This window comes from Esox lucius, chromosome 10, assembly GCF_011004845.1.
Source record: "Esox lucius isolate fEsoLuc1 chromosome 10, fEsoLuc1.pri, whole genome shotgun sequence".
Taxonomy (NCBI): domain Eukaryota; kingdom Metazoa; phylum Chordata; class Actinopteri; order Esociformes; family Esocidae; genus Esox; species Esox lucius.
Window position 1 is genome coordinate 19,185,001 of NC_047578.1, and position 17,772 is coordinate 19,202,772.

Here is a 17,772-nt window from a genome sequence, read left to right on the forward strand (position 1 = left end):
GAATGTTGTGAGCTAAAAAGTGTATTACTATGCGAAAAGTGAAGTCTTGAGGTTTAATGGGCTTGTTTAGTGTTACTTGCTATTGCTTGTGTGATATTGACTATTGTTGGGCAAAACATTGCTTTCTATGGATATGTTTCCAGTTAGGATTCTTCTGATATTTCTGGTGTTTACTAGCACATCTTTGTCAGTCTATAAAATCATAAAAGGGGTTTTTACTTGCTTATGGCAAATCTGTAAAATCATAAACGTTTATGAGAGTTCCCCTTTATAAGTTCTATGTTTAAATAATGGAATTGCAGGGAATGCGACTTCTTTCCACTCATGCATGTCTCCATTTGTATTCTTTAATGATACTGGGAGTTAAAAACCTTAACAATGAAAATTATACACAAAGTGGAAAATATAAAGTGTACAATAGATGAAAGCATTAATACACTTCGTTTGACTGGTTGTTCCTAATAACATGCTGGGGATTTTTCTGTAACTATGTGCAGTAGCCATGGCTTCCATGAAAGGCGGCTGGATAAATGTTAGCTTTTCAGGACATGTTATTGTAATATCAGCCAGATCAGGGGAGTGTGCACATCGTGTGGCTGTTGATGAACAGCAGGTGTTATCTTTTTTTATAATACTCAGATCGGAAATGGGTGTAGTCGGGTGCTGGTGTGAAGTATGATGCGTTCTATTTAAATGTAAGCACACTAAACTGTTCAGAAAACGAAGAACAGGTGACTTCCTTTCCCTGTTTGTCCTGCTTCCTCTCAATACGCTCCGTCCGTCCCCTTTAGTCATATGTCCACCCCTCGCTGTCTGATAGCTCTTTACATTCGTCTCCTCCTTCTCTCAGTCGCTTCGTCCAAGGAGAGAAAGATGTTATCTGTGGGGCATGATAACACACTTAATCGTGGAAAGAGTGGGTACTGTAAGAGAGGCCCGACGTTAAGCCCGACCTCGACTGTGCTGTCAAACCCAAAATCAGGTAAGAGTCAATTGTCTTCACCTTAAGTTGTATCATGACTCAATCAAAGAACATGACGCTAACAACCTGCTGAACATTCCTGTGTGCAATCGACAGTGCTGAAGAGACCAGTGAGTCCAGAGGAGCTGCAGAGACCAGGAGGTCCCTACATAAAGAGGACGTTTACTGTATGTTTACCAGTGTTATCAAATCAATTATCTCCACATTTACTATGTTATGTTTTAGATGTTACAGACTTTCTAAGTGATAGGATCAATCTTTCTCCAGATTGTGGGGGATGCGGTAGGCTGGGGTTTCGTGATCAGGGGGAGTAGGCCATGTCACATCCAAGCAGTGGACCCCAGTGGCCCAGCGGCAGCAGTGGGTGTAAAGGTGAGTACTGTGGCATTGTGAGACCTGTAGTGCAAAGGGCGGCTCTAGCGCTTACAACTCCAGCCACCTCATCGAAGCAGCTCCATTCACTTCAATCTGGCTTAAAATCGATATATCAGGTTGTTAATAAACTCTGTATGAAGCTGTCACAGCTTATGTTCAATGCACACGATACTTGACCAATATATGTCTTCCAGGTGTGCCAGTTCGTGGTCACTGTCAATGGTCTGGATGTCCTGTCTCTGGACTACAAAACAGTCAGCAATCTCATCCTCACTGGGCCAAGAACCGTGGTCATGGAGGTTATGGAGGAGGCTGACTGCTGAACATGAGGCCGTGTTGTATTCTGTAACAGTCAACCCGAAGCCTCATGACCCATTGACTCACAGAGACAGGAAGCTTAGAGTAAGAATGTGGACTATTGGCCCAAATAAATCCATAGAAACCTTCCAACCTTGATACGGTGCCAAATGGACTTAGCTACATCATCAACCTGAGACGCGGGTCATAGTGACCCCACAGAAACCTGATGGGCCCTACCGTTATGCCACGCATGCTTACATCATCAGTCCGAGACACTGACCAGTGTTCCGTGGTTAACACGGATCCAGCTTGTGTTTTTGTACGTTGGCGGTGGTTTAGACTTTTGACCTGTGTGCAACCTCATTGCCCCTCCTCCCACTGTTTGCTTTTCCATCCACTTTCTATTAGGCTCCAGTGGAGGGTTCCTTCCTAGAAAGACAAGTACTTTAGGGTGTTGTTGATAAGTGAGGTGGTCCATATTGAAAACAACACAGATGTGGTAGATTTAAAAAAAAAAATACATTTATATTTTAAGGAGCCTGTTTGGTTGAATATGCTTAGCATTTTGAGTTTTCAGTTTGATAGCAGTAGCTGAAACTCAAAATGTTGTTTATGTTGAAATATGTTGCTTGGGTGGGTATTCAATCCCTACACGATAATCATTGTCAGAGCCACCGTTTGCTGCAATAGTTATGTCTTTTGGTAAGTATGTAGCAGCTTTGCATACATTGTCGGAATGATTTTCACATATTATTTTTGGTAGATCTGATCGGGCTTGTATTTCTTATCTAGGAACTTCTATAGCACAGGGGTTGAATACTTCTGCTAGCAACATTTCCTACATATATTTGCTAACATGAAATCAAAGTCGCCTTACAATAATTTATTATGAGTATAGGTGTTTAAATATAAAATATCAAACAGAACGAAATTTCAATGTACTGTTTATAATTCAGTTAAAAGAGAGAATTGGTCAGAACTTTGGATACTTTTGCAGGCACTGTATATCAATATCGGACTGAAAAAGCCCAGTACTGTAAAAGTGCAGACACATGTTAGTGTAGAATGACTTGAATAACATCTTAATTTCTGATTCCACTGTAATGTTTTCGGAAACTGACAATACTGATAAATAAAATAATCAACCTTTAATATTATTAATTGCAGCATAGGAGAATTTTTATAATTTCTTTTTTTTTTTACAATCACTCAACCATGTATTACAGAACGTCAGAGCACTTACAAGGAAATCTGTGATATTGCATGCCTTTTGTAAAATATTTCAAGTGTTATGTACATGATCCAAAATCGTGGGCTAAGAAATCATGTATTTTTATTTTTTTATAGGCATATATCCAGACCATATTCACTGGCCAACTGGTATTTAGAGGTTAATAGTTTGGCCATGACAGGCCAGCAATAAGTATCTACATTTCTGTTAATGTTTGATCAGTGTAAATATTTTCATTCTCAAATTTACTAATAAACTAATCCAATTCAAAGTCTTTGCAAATGTATATATAAATGTATCAATGTTTGAGCAATCACAATATTCAAGGGATTACAAAGTAAGCAACACCACTGGAAAGACAGCAACATTTAAGACAATACTATGTTTCAATCAAATGGCAATAAAGGAAAAGCATTTATTGAATCATGACAGGAACTTTAAACTGCAATAAAAGTTGTAAATGACCTTTCCTGGAATAACTAGCTGTCATTTCTGGTCAGAGATTGTGCATGCTACAATAATATATGTATATGCCATATGAGTAAAGAAGAAAAATAACAATATACTGTGTATAAACGGGTGACAAATTGAAGAAAACTTGATAAATGAGCAGAGGAACATAATGAATGCAGATGCGTCCATACAGGTGTACTGCATGATGTACTTAAGCAATGAACATCCTATCATGATCTGAGGCAACTGGTCCAATGCTGAGCAGGAACAAGATGGCAAGATGAAAGGACCAAAGTGACTTTTATTGGGGCATGGATGGCAAGAGCCTCAGTCACAAAGACAGCTCAACTGGCTTGTGTTTCAGTAGGAACAGTGACTAAAGTTACATCTGCATTTAGATCTATGGGACAGACATCTGTAAATTGGGAAAGAAATAATGATCAAAAGTGCATATTTGATGACAGTGTACTTGTCTGCAATGCTACGATATAGAAAAAACAGAAGAGCTACTCTTTCCCAGGTGATCTGCTGCAAAAAATACACAGAAAGGGATATTAGAGTTACAGGAAAAAGCTTTTTCTTATATTTTTCACCCATCTGGACATATTTAGTTTACACTCCTTGAGGCTCTGACCACAAGGTGGCAGTGTGTACCAAATGCTCAAAATACAATATGTGGTATCATCGCAAATGTGATGTCACTGACTAAATTTCCATAATTCTTTGACATCCTTTTTACTATTTACTATTATAGCAAATTAATAGGGACACATCATCAAAAACAAATTTGAGGGTTAAACTTTCTAATCCCACTTTTTTTCATTTGTCTGTGAAGCAGAAAATATACAGTATATACTGTACGTGTATATAATAAAATAAATATACATACTGTATATATACATGTATACTCCCCGCATACACACACACACATACGTATATATAAACACAACTCCAGCGCAATATAAGTTTTATTCAATTAGCTTTATTATGAAGCCTGCAGTGCATATCCGGATAAAACAGTCAGAGGCCTTGGGAAGAAACATGGTGTAAAGACCTTCCTTTGAGAGTTCATTTAGCAGTTTTCAAGGTAATTTCCTGAAATTCTACAGATTTTGCAATGAACCAGAAGGTTTTTAATCAATCAAAATTGCATTCATTCTTTTATTGTAGAAGAAATATTGAAAACATTCTGGAAGAGTCTATTTTCAAAAGTGATTAATGTGAATACAAATATCCCTGTCAACCTCTCCAGAACATCTTCCCCAACTTGCTGTAAACACTCTACATTTGACATAATTCACTTATTTTGTTTTTTAGTAATATCCATTAAAAAAAGAAAGTGTGAAGTGACAAGCTATTCACCTTCAATAGTATTTCTCCCTGTATTATTATTATGGTTGCTATCACTACAGATTAATGAGGGGATCATGTCCAGATCACCATCCTTGGGATAGTATTTTTATGGTAGAATCCTTGGGGGCATTAGATGGGTCAAGGGGGTCAAGGACAGTAGATTGGAATGGTCTTTAGAAAAAATTGCGAGCTACAGTATTTTGAACGCACAAGGAACTCAGAAGGAACAAAGAATAAATGACAGAGTGCAACTGTGATTTGATACCTTCTTTATTACACTGTGTTAAGAAGAAAATGAAAACAGGTTTGTTCAACCTATTTTCAAGGAAATGTAACCCAGTGTACTGTGTACCGTGCAAGAAGGCAGTAACTGACATCTAGGCTCAAAGGTCATGTCAGAGGTCATGGTCAATATGCATAGCTGTGGGAAGTAGAGGTGCTGAAGGAGCTGCAGCATCAACCATTGGTGAGATGGTAAAACCACTTGTGGTGTTTCTGTGCACGTTATGGTCTTACTCTAGCTGCTGCTTGGTAGATGTTTTTTTTTTTTTTTTATTCAAGCCTGGGAGTTACTGTCGAAATGTGTTTTTGCTCTGTAACGAAATGTCATAACCATGTTTTGGTTGCTCAGTATTGCTGCCTCCTCGACTCGTCCTACTGAAACAGGTGAAAAACAACAGGTGCCCTTGTTAAACAAGATGTTATTTCCTTACATATGGGTGTTGAGGCAGTTAACAACATTGGAAAGCAAAGACTATTCCCCTTTTAACTATTAAATACCCTCCATCTGGCGTGTTTTTGTTTGGTGCTTGATTTGTGAGCTTAAAATGTAAGGGCAAGCTTTTGATAAACACGAAGATAAATTGATAAAATTGCAGTTCATGGTTGGTACACATATATCCCAACTTTTGTGAAGTAGTTCATGATTTAGCCATCTACAGTTCTGTTTGTGTATCCCTCCCATCAGTTCTATGTTTATATAAGCATTCATTTCTTTAGATCTACTAATTATCTCTAAGCCTATTAATGAGCTCAAATATTTCTAGTATGATAACAGGACACCACATGTCTAGTGATTTGTCAACACTTGTTTGACTGGACATTTAAAACTTCTAAGTTCCACTTTATAAGCAGTTACTGCCCTTTTCCTTGGCAGGGAGGTGTAGTACAATATCAATTCTGACGCTGCAGGAAAGTGCTCCCTATAATGGGCCTCCTGTAAAGAGGGCTCGAGATGGATTCCACTGGTAAGTTATTTAAAAAAGATTATTCTTCATCACCTCTGTCATGACCATGACCTTGCTGTCATGACGATGCTTAACACACAGCATTCCTGACCCCCCTGTACATGTGGAGACACATTCGATATCAGAGCCAACTAGGAAAGGTGTGTAGCCTCAGGAGCTCTTGTAGCCTAGCCCTGAAGACTGCATGGGAAGAGTTATGCAACATGTGTGTTAGCACGCTAAACCACATCCAGTCAAAGCCCGCCTTTTAGTCCATGACAAATTAACTGCCCACTGACGAGTGTGCTGAAATTTGCTGTGATGTGGTCTAATGAAAAAAAGCTATCCACAAGTTATCAGATACTTCCAAACAACTACTTTTTTATTTGGGTGTTAAGCTTAGGTGAGCTCTGACCCATGAGCCTACTACTAAGGTTTCTTCGTAGTGCTCGAAGTTCATAGTATCTTAAGTCAACACAAATATTATGACAGGCATTTATACACACTTTTATACCATTCCGTATTGAGCAAAGGAAAAAAGTTGTTGCACAAAAATAGTGACGCTAGACAGATGGAATGCAAAGAAATAACAGATATGATGATGGAGAAATACATGGAAACCTTGACATTTGATTCAGAGGACTCTCCCGCTTAGAGACCATGCAAAGCACTTATGCATGTGTGTAATATAGCAATAATATGGATTTGGGAAATATTTTTTATGTTAAATGGGTGTATTTAAGACATTTGAATTCTGTTATATTTCATAAATTTTACATTGGGCTGGATTCAGACGAATCTGTTAAGTTAATGTATGGAATGGATTTATTTATATTGGATTTCTATTTTAGAATGATTTTGTTCAACGTTTTAATTTCTCTTCTCCGTCTTTGATACATCCCCGTCCTGTAATTTTCTGTTTTAAAGTTTGACCCATGTTGTCCCAGCCCATTGATTTCAGGGTCCAATCAGACGGAATCTATCAGTTATTGGAAAGAATCAGAACGTTGAGGTAATTCTTTCAATCTCGAAAGCAAAGAGTTGTGCTGAACTTAAATTGTTGTGGAGTCTGTAACTTCTATGGTTATCGCCCTACAGGTGGCAGCTGTAGGCAAATAATAAGAATGAACATTTTCAAGAGTCTTACTTTGCTTTCAGCATGAATAAGCAAATAATGAATATTAAACAGGGTTAGATATCCCTGGTCCTCGAGACAGGCACCTCGTGTTTTTAGATTTAACTGACCTGGAAAGCAGGTGTAGAATTTAGAAAATCACTGAGATCAATAAACTATGCAGCTCAGTGTGATGCTCTAGTTAGGACAGAATTTTGCATTAGGCCTACCTGCGACACAGTTTAACAGGGTTGCCTAACCTTGGTTTGAGGTATGCAATATATGACTAATTATTTAGCTACATCAAATGTTTTAGCCACATCCTAACTTCAACGCTGAGAGAAATTAAGTAGATACGCAGTTATCGCTCCCAGTCAGCTATCACAAGCGCGCGAAAAAATAGATAGGCTACAGTAGGATACAGCCACCTACAAAAAAGGCTTACCGCAAGGAGTGAAAACAGGTGAAACCTGCCAGTGGTGACAACATAATTCACATTTCGCATTTTGCTAGCGCTTTTATACAGCCTGACGCTTCCCCCTAAACACATTTATCTGACTCACTCAAGATTAACGGAGGAGAAGGAATGAATAGCTCGAGGGATGGGTGAATGAAGAACGCTGGATACACCCACCATCTCAAGTCTAAAACTGAAGGAGCGCTATCTGAAGATAGTTTGCCAACAGCCGGCAAAGGAAGACTCGAAGGAAGGGTCCATTGGGAGCAATATTACCTATAAACGTATGCTTTAAAAAGGTATGACTTCTTTTCTTTAGTAAGGGATAAAAATCAGTGTTTTATGTATACACATTCAAAGTATATGCGCTCAGAATTGTAACCTCACCTGCCAAACGCATGCAGTGCAGCGTACCACAGGGTATGCAAATTGGTCACTGTACTGATGTGTTATACTTCGTTGATACAGTGTGTTAATTTAATTTCTAATTATGTTGCAATGTTTTACTGTCGTTTTAATGTTCTCCCTATCTCTACCCTGCCCACTAACCATCATTGTGACTACTATGCTGTCTGGTTTACCTGAAGGCTAAACTTACACCTGCACATTTTCAAAATGCCTAGATTGTTATTCAACTAAATTAACTAGCCTAAAGAGAACGATTAAGTACAGATAATGGAAGTTGCTGCTTTGATGTTCTAGCCAGCCTAATGATGAAATTCCTGTGGAAGTGTTTGTGGAAATTTGATATATATATATATGTATATTTTTTTTATTATTCTCATTTATATTTAAATCATCAATTTGTTGAAGAGGAGCATACAACATTTCAAAGATCAAGTGAATGGGTGTCAATGTTTAAATGGCTTTCTTTCAAAAGTTCTTTGACATAATAAATGTGAATCTACTTTATTTTAACTTTCTTTGAATTTAATAAATTATAGCATTGCTCTATGACATCTTGAAATACATCCCTTATTTTGAGGCATATTTTCACCACCTACAAGGGTTACCTTACACTGTGAACACTATGTTTCAGGTTAGACAGCAATCCATGTTTTGGTTTAGTTTCCAAATGCTAAAGTTTTACAATTTTAGTTTTTTTTCCAGTTATGGCACAAATCCCATTGAAACCATAGAACCAATTAGAAACTTTTGCCCATAATGTTCAAATTATTTATAAACTATAAGAAAGAATAGTGACACTTATGAATGTGCTTCATGTCAGGCATGATAAACAATATGGCTATTTCCTGTCCCATGACTGGTATTGTATTTTTGTCTCAAATGCTAAAATTTATTCTTCCCAAAAAGTGCCAAGGAAACTAAACCAAAGCATAGATTACTGTCACACAGTGTCCATATATTTCTTATAGAGAAAGAAAAGCAATTTCATTTTGGAATTTGGCTGAATTTTCCCTTTAACAATAGAACTCGATTTTTTGCAAAAAGATTTCTTCAGCGTCTTCTGATAAATTCAGGACGAGATTACTATCATGAAAGTTGTTTATGGTGACGTTAAACGGAGGTGCAGTACAGAATTCCTCAGGGTTTGGATCATCTCATATCAATCAGAATCTTAATGCCAATGTCACCACTGCCACATTAAATTGATGTATATTTCCAAAAACAATTTAGTCATATGTTAACAGAGAGCAAAAATGACAGGTTGCTATCCAAAATATGCCCATCCTTTTTACAGACAAAACACCAGCATTTCCAGAGTTTAATTTTGAACAGGCTGACAGACAAAGCAGCCAGTTTGCACACCCATTTGGTTTCAATTTTCAATGGATCAGTTTGGCCTCATCCTTACCCGTGAATGTTCTGGCTCTGGCCCAACCCAGTGGTTAATGGGACAAATAACTTTGATTAAAACGTGTTTCCATTCTAGAAATCAATAAACAAAGACTCATATCCAGACGCTTTGTGGAGAAGAAATATTAGTGGGTATGGCGTTTGGTTGAATGTTGGTAGTAAGGCACATTTTCAGTCACATCAGGCATTGTGATTCCCTTTGATGTTTCCTCAGGTTTTCTGAGCTCCTTACCTGTAACAGTGTGAAGGATGCAGGCTATAGGACTAAAGACGTTGGTGTGGAGTTCTCTACTCTCTCTTGCTCTTATCTCGCTCTTACCAGTGCCAGCTTGGGGTCAAGGTAAGAACAATCATATAAGTTGTGCCTTGTCTTCTGTCGCCCCATGTGTGTTTTTTTTATGTGCAGCTTTAGTCAAAGCATTTGATTTTGTGTCACCTTCCTTTTGTGATTATTTTACTTCAAAGGGAAAAGTAATTATTTTTTGGTAATATATCGGTAGGCCCATTTTTGTGTGTAAAATCAAAATGTTTTACTTTTGCGGTCAACTCAAGGGCTTTGAAAATACGGTTTGACATGAACTATATACTTATGGCCCCTGTACATCCACATTTTGCAAAAAATATCAGCATTTGGCCTTATCTTTGTTGATGTGAGGGCAAAGAGAAAACTGCGTCCTCAAACAGCTGCAGTTTGTTAATCTGCTTCTCTTGAGACTGTTGCCCAGTCCTCAAGTGAAAACAATAACCACTGCATTGAACTCTGCACTGTGCTAACCTGGTCCACAAGAGTGTGCCCTCCCTAAAAGTGTAAATTAGCATTTACTTGTTCCAAAGGGTGCTTGAGGCCTTTTCAACCCTCCGCAGCCTGCTGTCTTTTCGCATAAGACGGCTATCATTGAGATGACATGAGACATAAGAGACATATGAGAAGACATAAGATGAATGTTGTGGAGATGACAACAAGACTGCAGTGTTTAATATATATCCAAGTGCACGGAATGTCTAGATGCCTAAATTGGGGCACTCCGAGTGGCTCAGCCTCGCAGTACAACAGGATCATTGCAGTTTGGTGTTCGAATCCTGGTCACGTCATAACAGCAGTGCCCCGGTGTCCAGCAGGGGGCAGTGAAAATTGGCTCAGAGCCTCCTTAGGTGGGTGGTGGATGTCGGACGATGATTGTCTTTTCTAGTGCCTTCTGGTGGTAAGTCGGTCACCTGCAAGCTCAACTGTGGTTGTATGTATCACCTCCAGCGTGTGTGCTGGCATAAACGTCCTGGTTGAGCAGGCACTTTGATTAGAAGCAGAAAAGCTTGGCGAGATGTGCATTGGAGGACCCGTCTTGATCTTCGACTCTCCCACATCAGCTGTGGACAAAATCTAACAAGAAAAAAACATCACAAACTGGATATCACGAATTTGGGAGAGAAAAAATATTTATATGCAACTGCAAAGAAATGCCATGAATGTTTTTAACCAACCATAGTGCTAGTGTTGGACCCCTGTTCTGGAAATGTGTTGGCCGAATGTGCAAGGTAATGCATCAAGTCTCTGAAGAATTTACAAAATACTGTGCTAATTCTCTCAATGGAAGAAGCTACATTCTGCAGGAAAGAGGTATCTTTTTTTCAGAGAGAGTTAAGCCCTGCTGAATACCCACTCCCCTCCCCCATTCCCAATTTCAGGTTGGTGAGCTCGGTACAGTATTATTTTTCGCCTGTTTGCACCATGCACCAGTCTCTGGGCTCCTCGTCTTTCGATGAATTACTCCTTTCTATGGGCTTAATTGTATTCTTTCCATACCTACATCAGTGTCTCCAAATATAATCCCATGCATATACATACATCATTATTTGGTATGCAATAACTGCAGAGCTTCGCGCTCAATTACAGTATGTCAGTCATAGTTAAGGTATTTAAAGAATACATTGGCACCAGATAACTTGCCTGCTTCTAATGAGGACACTAACAAGATAAGTTTGCGGGACTGTTTGTTGTACTTTCCAATATTACCAAATTGAATGGGAACGTTTTGTTTTAGTTTTTTTGTTCTACACTAGGATTTGGTCATTCCTAGTATTTCTAACTATATGGAGCAGATGGGATGTTGACCCAAGAGGAAGTGGTGAAAGTGGTTTATCGGTCTATTTGCATATAGATATGTTCTTGAAGACAGGAATAGATGCTATTCCTGTGCCTATCCCTTTTGTAGCTGCTGCAATAAAAAAAAATCACATTCTCCTCTGAAAAGGCCTCAAAGTATAGAGAATACTCTTTGTAATAAACTCACAATTTGACTGCTCTGGCCAAATGCAATCATGATGAGACCGGTGATGGTACTTTGATGCAGAGATAAGTGCCGCACCAAAGACTATCAGTGGCAAAGGAAGGGAGAGAATGTGACTTTGCTCTTTTTGACATCTGTGGTACTCTTTGAATCTGTATCTTTTTTATTAGGCCAAGATACACTCTTTTAGGATTGTTGAAACACAGATGGGACTGCCTGTGACCTTACCAAACTCTGGCTAGAGTTCAATCTAGCTGCTAATTGTTTCCTAATCATTTTAAACTGGAGAATCTCAAGTTTTATGCAATATCTTCAGCAAAAAAAAAATTCAAACAACTTTGTTTTTAAGCTTGATTGAACCCCAACCACTGTCTTGGTATCATTAACCATGCATTCAATATTTCTGTTGGATCTTATGATTTACAAACACTACTCGAGTTAGTCAACTGTTGTTAAAAAGTTTATTTTGTGTCATTTCTTTGTCTAGTTGCCACTCCACGAAAGCTTCGCTTCAAAGTTCTGAGCACATCTCAGCTCCATGTGTCATGGAAAGAGCCCAAAGGAGACTTTGAAAGCTACAGATTTATTTATAGCACACAATCAGGTATGGTCCAGCAATGTCACTGTCAATTTAAGATTGAGCACAAAAGCGCTTAAACCTATGTTGCATGTTTCACATACAGTGGAGAGAACACAGACATCAATTATATCAGATAATGATGTAATCTGGTTAAAACCGCTTATGTACAGCGTCCTCTGTCATTGTTAGGACAGTTTAAAGAAAATATTTTCAGGAAATACTTTTTGGGGAAAAAAACATGATTGCCAGGTTAAAGTAAACATAAAAGTTCCTAAAAGAGCCTGTCGAGGTCTGGAAAAGGGTTTTGTGGAAAGATGAAACAAAAATGTATGTTCAAAAATAATAAAGGGCCAAGATCCACTGCATAATGCCTCATCTGTGAAATGTTACGGAGGGGGTGTTATAGCTTGGGCAGGTATGGCTGCCATTGGGCCTGACTCACCTGTGACTGAGGATGTAACTGCTGACGGCAGAGACAGAATACATTACAGAAACTTGTGGTTTGCTAAAGTAAAAGTAAACATCTACAAAGTATTTTGACAGCACTGCATAATGAAGCAATACAATGGCTCCAAACCATCTGCCATAGCAGCAAGCAGATTTTTCAGGCCCAAAAAGATCAAAGTTCTTGAGTGACCAAGTCAGTCTGCACATCTGAATCATATTAAACATGACTTTCATTTGTTGAAAATAAGATAATGGTAATTTCAGTCCTCCAGCGTCTACAAGGAGAATAGCAGAAATAATGGCTTTACGTCTTAAATAGCCTGAGCAGCTAACTAGATAACAGCTAGCTACCCTGGCAATCTAGCTAACATTATACAACATCTGGTTGGACAATATACATCCAAATTGTACAACCAAATTATAAAACAAATTGTGCTACTGGTTTCCAATAATTTCTGTGTTGTTTGTGTTTGGCAATTTCACCTTGAAGGATTCCAACTTTAACGAAACATGCTTTAAATGGTCAATTCTCAATTTATATATCGATTCCATAACACTCCATCATTGCTTTACTTGGAGTCCTCACCTGCAGCTAGGAGTGAATTTGCAGCTCCAGTGGCTTGCCTAGCTTGCCGAGCTGCTGTTGATCAAGAAGATGGAGTAAACGTCACATAGGACCCAGTGAGCAGAGTACAGGCAGCTGTATCTGAACTGCCTGTGGCGCTTTGAAACAGCACAATCTCATCTCTGCCCTGGCCCCCAATTGAAGGAGCACATCCCCCAGCCATGTCAGATCCCTGTCTTGGTTTAAATAGTATTTAATTGTCTATTTAAATGCTTTGTACATTTGATCAAGCATAAATGGAATAACAGGTGGCCTGGGTATCCACTTCTGGGACGACGTTGGTTCCTCGACACCGGGCAATCTCAGGTCTTTGAGAGAAAACAAATACTGTTTGAACCAAGGTCTGATTTATCCTCTCTTTCTCTACCCGTGGGGTTTAGTGTTTGCCATTGCTCTGAATGGAATTTCAGCGTCAGTCAGGGTTTTTATATTCCATGTGGGTTGAAATTGGAGCTTCTAAAAAGCTAGTCAGTGGGGCTTTGTTCATTGATGAAGAGTTGCTTTGACAGAGGTTGACCCCCGCAGACACACACAAATCATCATGATTTGGGTGGAATTGAATGCAGGGCTGGACTGTGGGTAGTAACACGTACTTCCATCTGTGGTACTTACACTTCGGTTTTCGTCTGGTTTCAAAATTCACATTAACATGTCTGTTCTAAAATGTAGTGCAGTGTGAGATAAGTGAGTATTTTCTATCCATTACGGACGCATTCTGTTTTACTCTATGTACTGTATACTGAGTGTGCTGTATCTGACAAAGACGTCAAAAATATCAGTGCTTCTCGAGCATGCAGTGGTACATTCTGAATAACTCGTCATTCATAAGTTGTGGTATATACTTATGAATGACTTATGACAGGTGCACCCCTCACTAAATTGTATTTAAGCAAGACCTGACAATTACAAAAGGTCTGACACCCCAATATCTACAACATGCCCACACAGTTCCATTTTGCCTTTAGGCCATGTTCAACAGATATACCATTAAAGTATTCTATATAGAAGGAACTGTGCATGCCACTGAATCCGTTAAAGATGAGTGTCAGGATCGTTGGAATTCTGTAGTTCTGTACTGATATGCGAAACATCTAAGAATATTCAAGTTTGAAGCTTTATGTACTGTGTATTTTCATTGTGGACGCTAGGTGATTTGCAGCAACAGCATTCAACACTCCACAATCCAGAGGGTTTTGTAGTGTGTATTCTGTTGATATTCAGCCTCCCTATCTATGTACAGTGAGGGAAAAAATATTTGATCCCCTGCTGATTTTGTACATTTGTCCACTGACAAAGAAATGATCAGTCTATAATGTTAATGGTAGGTTTATTTGAACAGTGAGAACAACAAAAAAAATTGCATTTTAATGAGTGAAATAAGTATTCGACCCCTCTCAATCAAAAGGATTTCTGGCTCCCAGGTGTCTTTTATACAGGTAACAAGTTGAGGTTAGGAGCACACTCTTAAAGGGAGTGTTTGGAGGAGGAGGAATGCTGCCTATGATCCCAAGAACACCATCCCCACCGTCAAACATGGAGGTGGGAACATTATGCTTTGGGGGTGTTTTTCTGCTATGGGGACAGGACCACTTGGACAGGGACCATGGACAGGGCCATGTACCATCAACTATTGGTTGGGAATCTCCTTCCCTCAGCCAGGGCATTGAAAATGGGTTGTGGTTGGGTATTCCAGTATGACAATGACCCAAAACACACGGCCGAGGCAACAAAGGAGTGGCTCAGGAAGAAGCACATTAAGGTCCTGGAGTGGCCTAGCCAGTCTCCAGACCTTAATCCCATAGAAAATCTGTGGAGGGAGCTGAAGGTTCGAGTTACCAAACGTCAGCCTCGAAACCTTAATGACTTGGAGAAGATCTGCAAAGAGGAGTGGGACAGAATCCCTCCTGAGATGTGTGCAAACCTGGTCGCCAACTACAAGAAACATCTGACCTCTGTGATTGCCAACAAGGGTTTTGCCACCAAGTACTAAGTCATGTTTTGCAGAGGGGTCAAATACTTATTTCACTCATTAAAATGCAAATCAAAAACATGTGTTTTTCATTTATAACACGTGTTTTTATAAAAAACAAATCCTCACTGTAAGTTGAAAATTTTCATTTTATCTTTCATTTTACGCTGCTAACATGTTGTCCACCAGTTTACAAAAAAAATATATTCATTAAAATTTTAAGGATATTTTAGGTCGCAAAATTATTCCCTACATTCTTGTGCTACTTTACTCACTTGAACAGAAATGTTGAAAACTGTATTGAGTTTTAGCAGATAGGAAATGACAGGATTTCTTGCCCCAGTCAGCCATTGTTCTTGAAAGGGCTTGAGTTTGAGATTTAATTCCACTATTAGTAGAGATGTACTGGACATTTTCTTATATTACAGTCTGAGCATTCAACATATTTCCCCTTATAGTCAATGCAGGCAGGCACAGTACACACTGTAGCACCATTGCCTTCCGTGCTTGCATGGTCTGCCATTAGTGATTAATATAAACGCATGTAGAATGAGTAGTCCACACAGTGAGTGTGTTTTCACAACCAGCACTGTGTTGAGTAAGTCGAAATGAGTGTCTCTTCATGTTGTGAGTACTGTTTAAAAGAATGCAGGTGTGTTGGAACATGGAGGCCTCTGTACTTGTCCCCTGAAGCAGCCGATCAGTCGCTACCTTGTTTATCACCAATATTCACTCCCCTTTTACACCCATAAACATGTGACGATATCCAAACCTAAATTAAATCTAGACACTGACTGTTGGTCTATGACCTGTGGCCTACTGTAATATAATCTGCTGCCAGATGTATTATTTTGTGCCTAGAAATGACACACCAAAGTAGAAAATATGATTTACCCTTCTCGCTTCTTGAGAAAATGTGAATCCACGGAATAGGGACAGCCTGGAACATGCAGTCTGTGTCACTAGGATGGAGGCAGACAATACTTCAACCACATAAAATATGCATCAAAGATGAACTGTAGTCGACCAAAATCTTTTTGTTTTTATTTGTTCTCAGTGTGATAAAATGTTTACATGTCACTCTATCCAAGCTAAGATCAGCATTTCACAGGTATCTTATCCAGGTAAAAAAAAAAAAGAATGTATGTTATTTCAAGTAACTGTAAATGGGATGTTGTGTTTATATGCATAAAAAAATTCTAATGATATATTGGCATGTATGTAATCTGGTCAATGTCATTTCTGACACATCAAGTGAAAATGACGTTTAAAAATAGTAATAGTCAAAATGATACATACTGAACATATACTACAAGTAACTTTTTTGTCTTTTTGGAAGGTAGTGCCAAATAAATGGTCTTTCTTTATTTTCCCCTAATTGCAGATGCAAAGGGGACTGAAATGGAGGTGACAAAGATGGAACCCAAAGTGACCATAGACTTTGACCCCAGCCAGGATTATACTGTCAAGGTCACTGCTGTGAAAGGTGATCAGGAGAGCAAGCCACTCCTAGGAACATTTCAGGGTGAGAAGAGAAAAAGTATTTAACAATTTCTTAAAGGTTATTTAATCCTAAAAAAAATTGCTTTAATAGTTAGTTTTCCAGCATACTGACATGTCCTACGAAATACTGTCAAATACATGCTTTTGGTTTGTTGTAGCACAAATTTCAAAACCAGACAGGGACAAGATACAGTCTCAGAATGTACGACCCAAGAACCAGAAAGACACCAGTTTCACAGAGGAAAACAATGAGATATCCGAAGGTAAGGTGTGAGTGAATAATCTCTGAAAATGTGGATATTGCCAGTGCTGGTAATCCCTCGAATTGTGACTCAAAACCTGAATTTCAACTAAGTTTTCAGCATTGAGAAGATTGGCTTCCTGACACACAGGTAAGTTGGACCTCCAGGAGGCTGTGGGTATCCCTGACGTTGGAAAGGACAGTTTTTCTATTGGGAGTGGATGTGCCTTCTCCTTGTGGCAATTAGGAAACATAGCCTGTGTGCTGTTTTTGTTTTAGCTTCTCTAAAGAAGAAAGCCCTTGAATGTGGTCGTCATACCCAGTCACAGCCTGGTGCAACAGCTGTGGTTTCACTGTGTTTAATTACAAGTGGGACTTGAAGGGAAATCCTGGAAAATGGTCAACTAAATGTAAGTCTACATTGGACCAGCTCGTAAGACAAAGGCACCCCAATCAGCGTTTTATTTCTCTGAAAATGACTCGCTATCTTGAGCCTCAGTGGATGTGATTAAATAAAAATCACTGGATATTTTGGAGTGTTCTGGAGCAACAATCTACCTCTGATTGCAGTTTTGTGCAAAACCAAGGTAAGACAACAGTGTTTCTAATATTAAATGAGTGTAAAGTTATAACAAATGAGTGCCCAGGATCTAAAAATAGAAATGAAAATGTTCAGAAGCAGATATATTGTGAGTTACAAAATGCAAAGAAGAAAGAGCAGTAGAATGAACATGTTGCAGGAAAAGTGAACTAAAACACTGATACCAAGCTGTAATAACTGTGTAACACGATTCAGCCCCACATAAATGGCCT

General features: G+C 38.8%; 2 protein-coding genes across 7 annotated transcripts in view; both read left to right on the plus strand.

The window, feature by feature from the left end:
* LOC105028043 (DEP domain-containing mTOR-interacting protein) overlaps window positions 1-3,353 on the plus strand; it is a 3,503-nt gene extending 150 nt beyond the window's left edge. The window contains exons 2-5 of the mRNA XM_010900483.3: window positions 851-982; window positions 1,079-1,149; window positions 1,250-1,354; window positions 1,552-3,353. Of these exons, the coding sequence (XP_010898785.2) occupies window positions 851-982; window positions 1,079-1,149; window positions 1,250-1,354; window positions 1,552-1,680 (437 nt within the window). The 3' untranslated portion in view covers window positions 1,681-3,353. The remainder of the gene's footprint in view (window positions 1-850; window positions 983-1,078; window positions 1,150-1,249; window positions 1,355-1,551) is intronic.
* Window positions 3,354-7,263: 3,910 nt separating this feature from the next.
* The window catches only part of LOC105028044 (collagen alpha-1(XIV) chain), an 84,793-nt gene continuing 74,284 nt past the window's right edge, over window positions 7,264-17,772 (plus strand). The window contains exons 1-6 of one of the 6 annotated variants that reach the window (XM_010900485.4): window positions 7,264-7,497; window positions 7,603-7,790; window positions 9,524-9,649; window positions 12,082-12,198; window positions 16,600-16,740; window positions 16,877-16,981. In XM_010900485.4, coding sequence (XP_010898787.2) covers window positions 9,559-9,649; window positions 12,082-12,198; window positions 16,600-16,740; window positions 16,877-16,981 — 454 coding nt within the window. In that variant the 5' untranslated portion in view covers window positions 7,264-7,497; window positions 7,603-7,790; window positions 9,524-9,558. Of the gene's footprint in view, window positions 7,791-9,523; window positions 9,650-12,081; window positions 12,199-16,599; window positions 16,741-16,876; window positions 16,982-17,772 lie in introns of all 6 variants that reach the window. The other 5 variants (XM_010900488.4, XM_029122821.2, XM_010900486.4 and 2 more) reach the window with 5 other exon arrangements.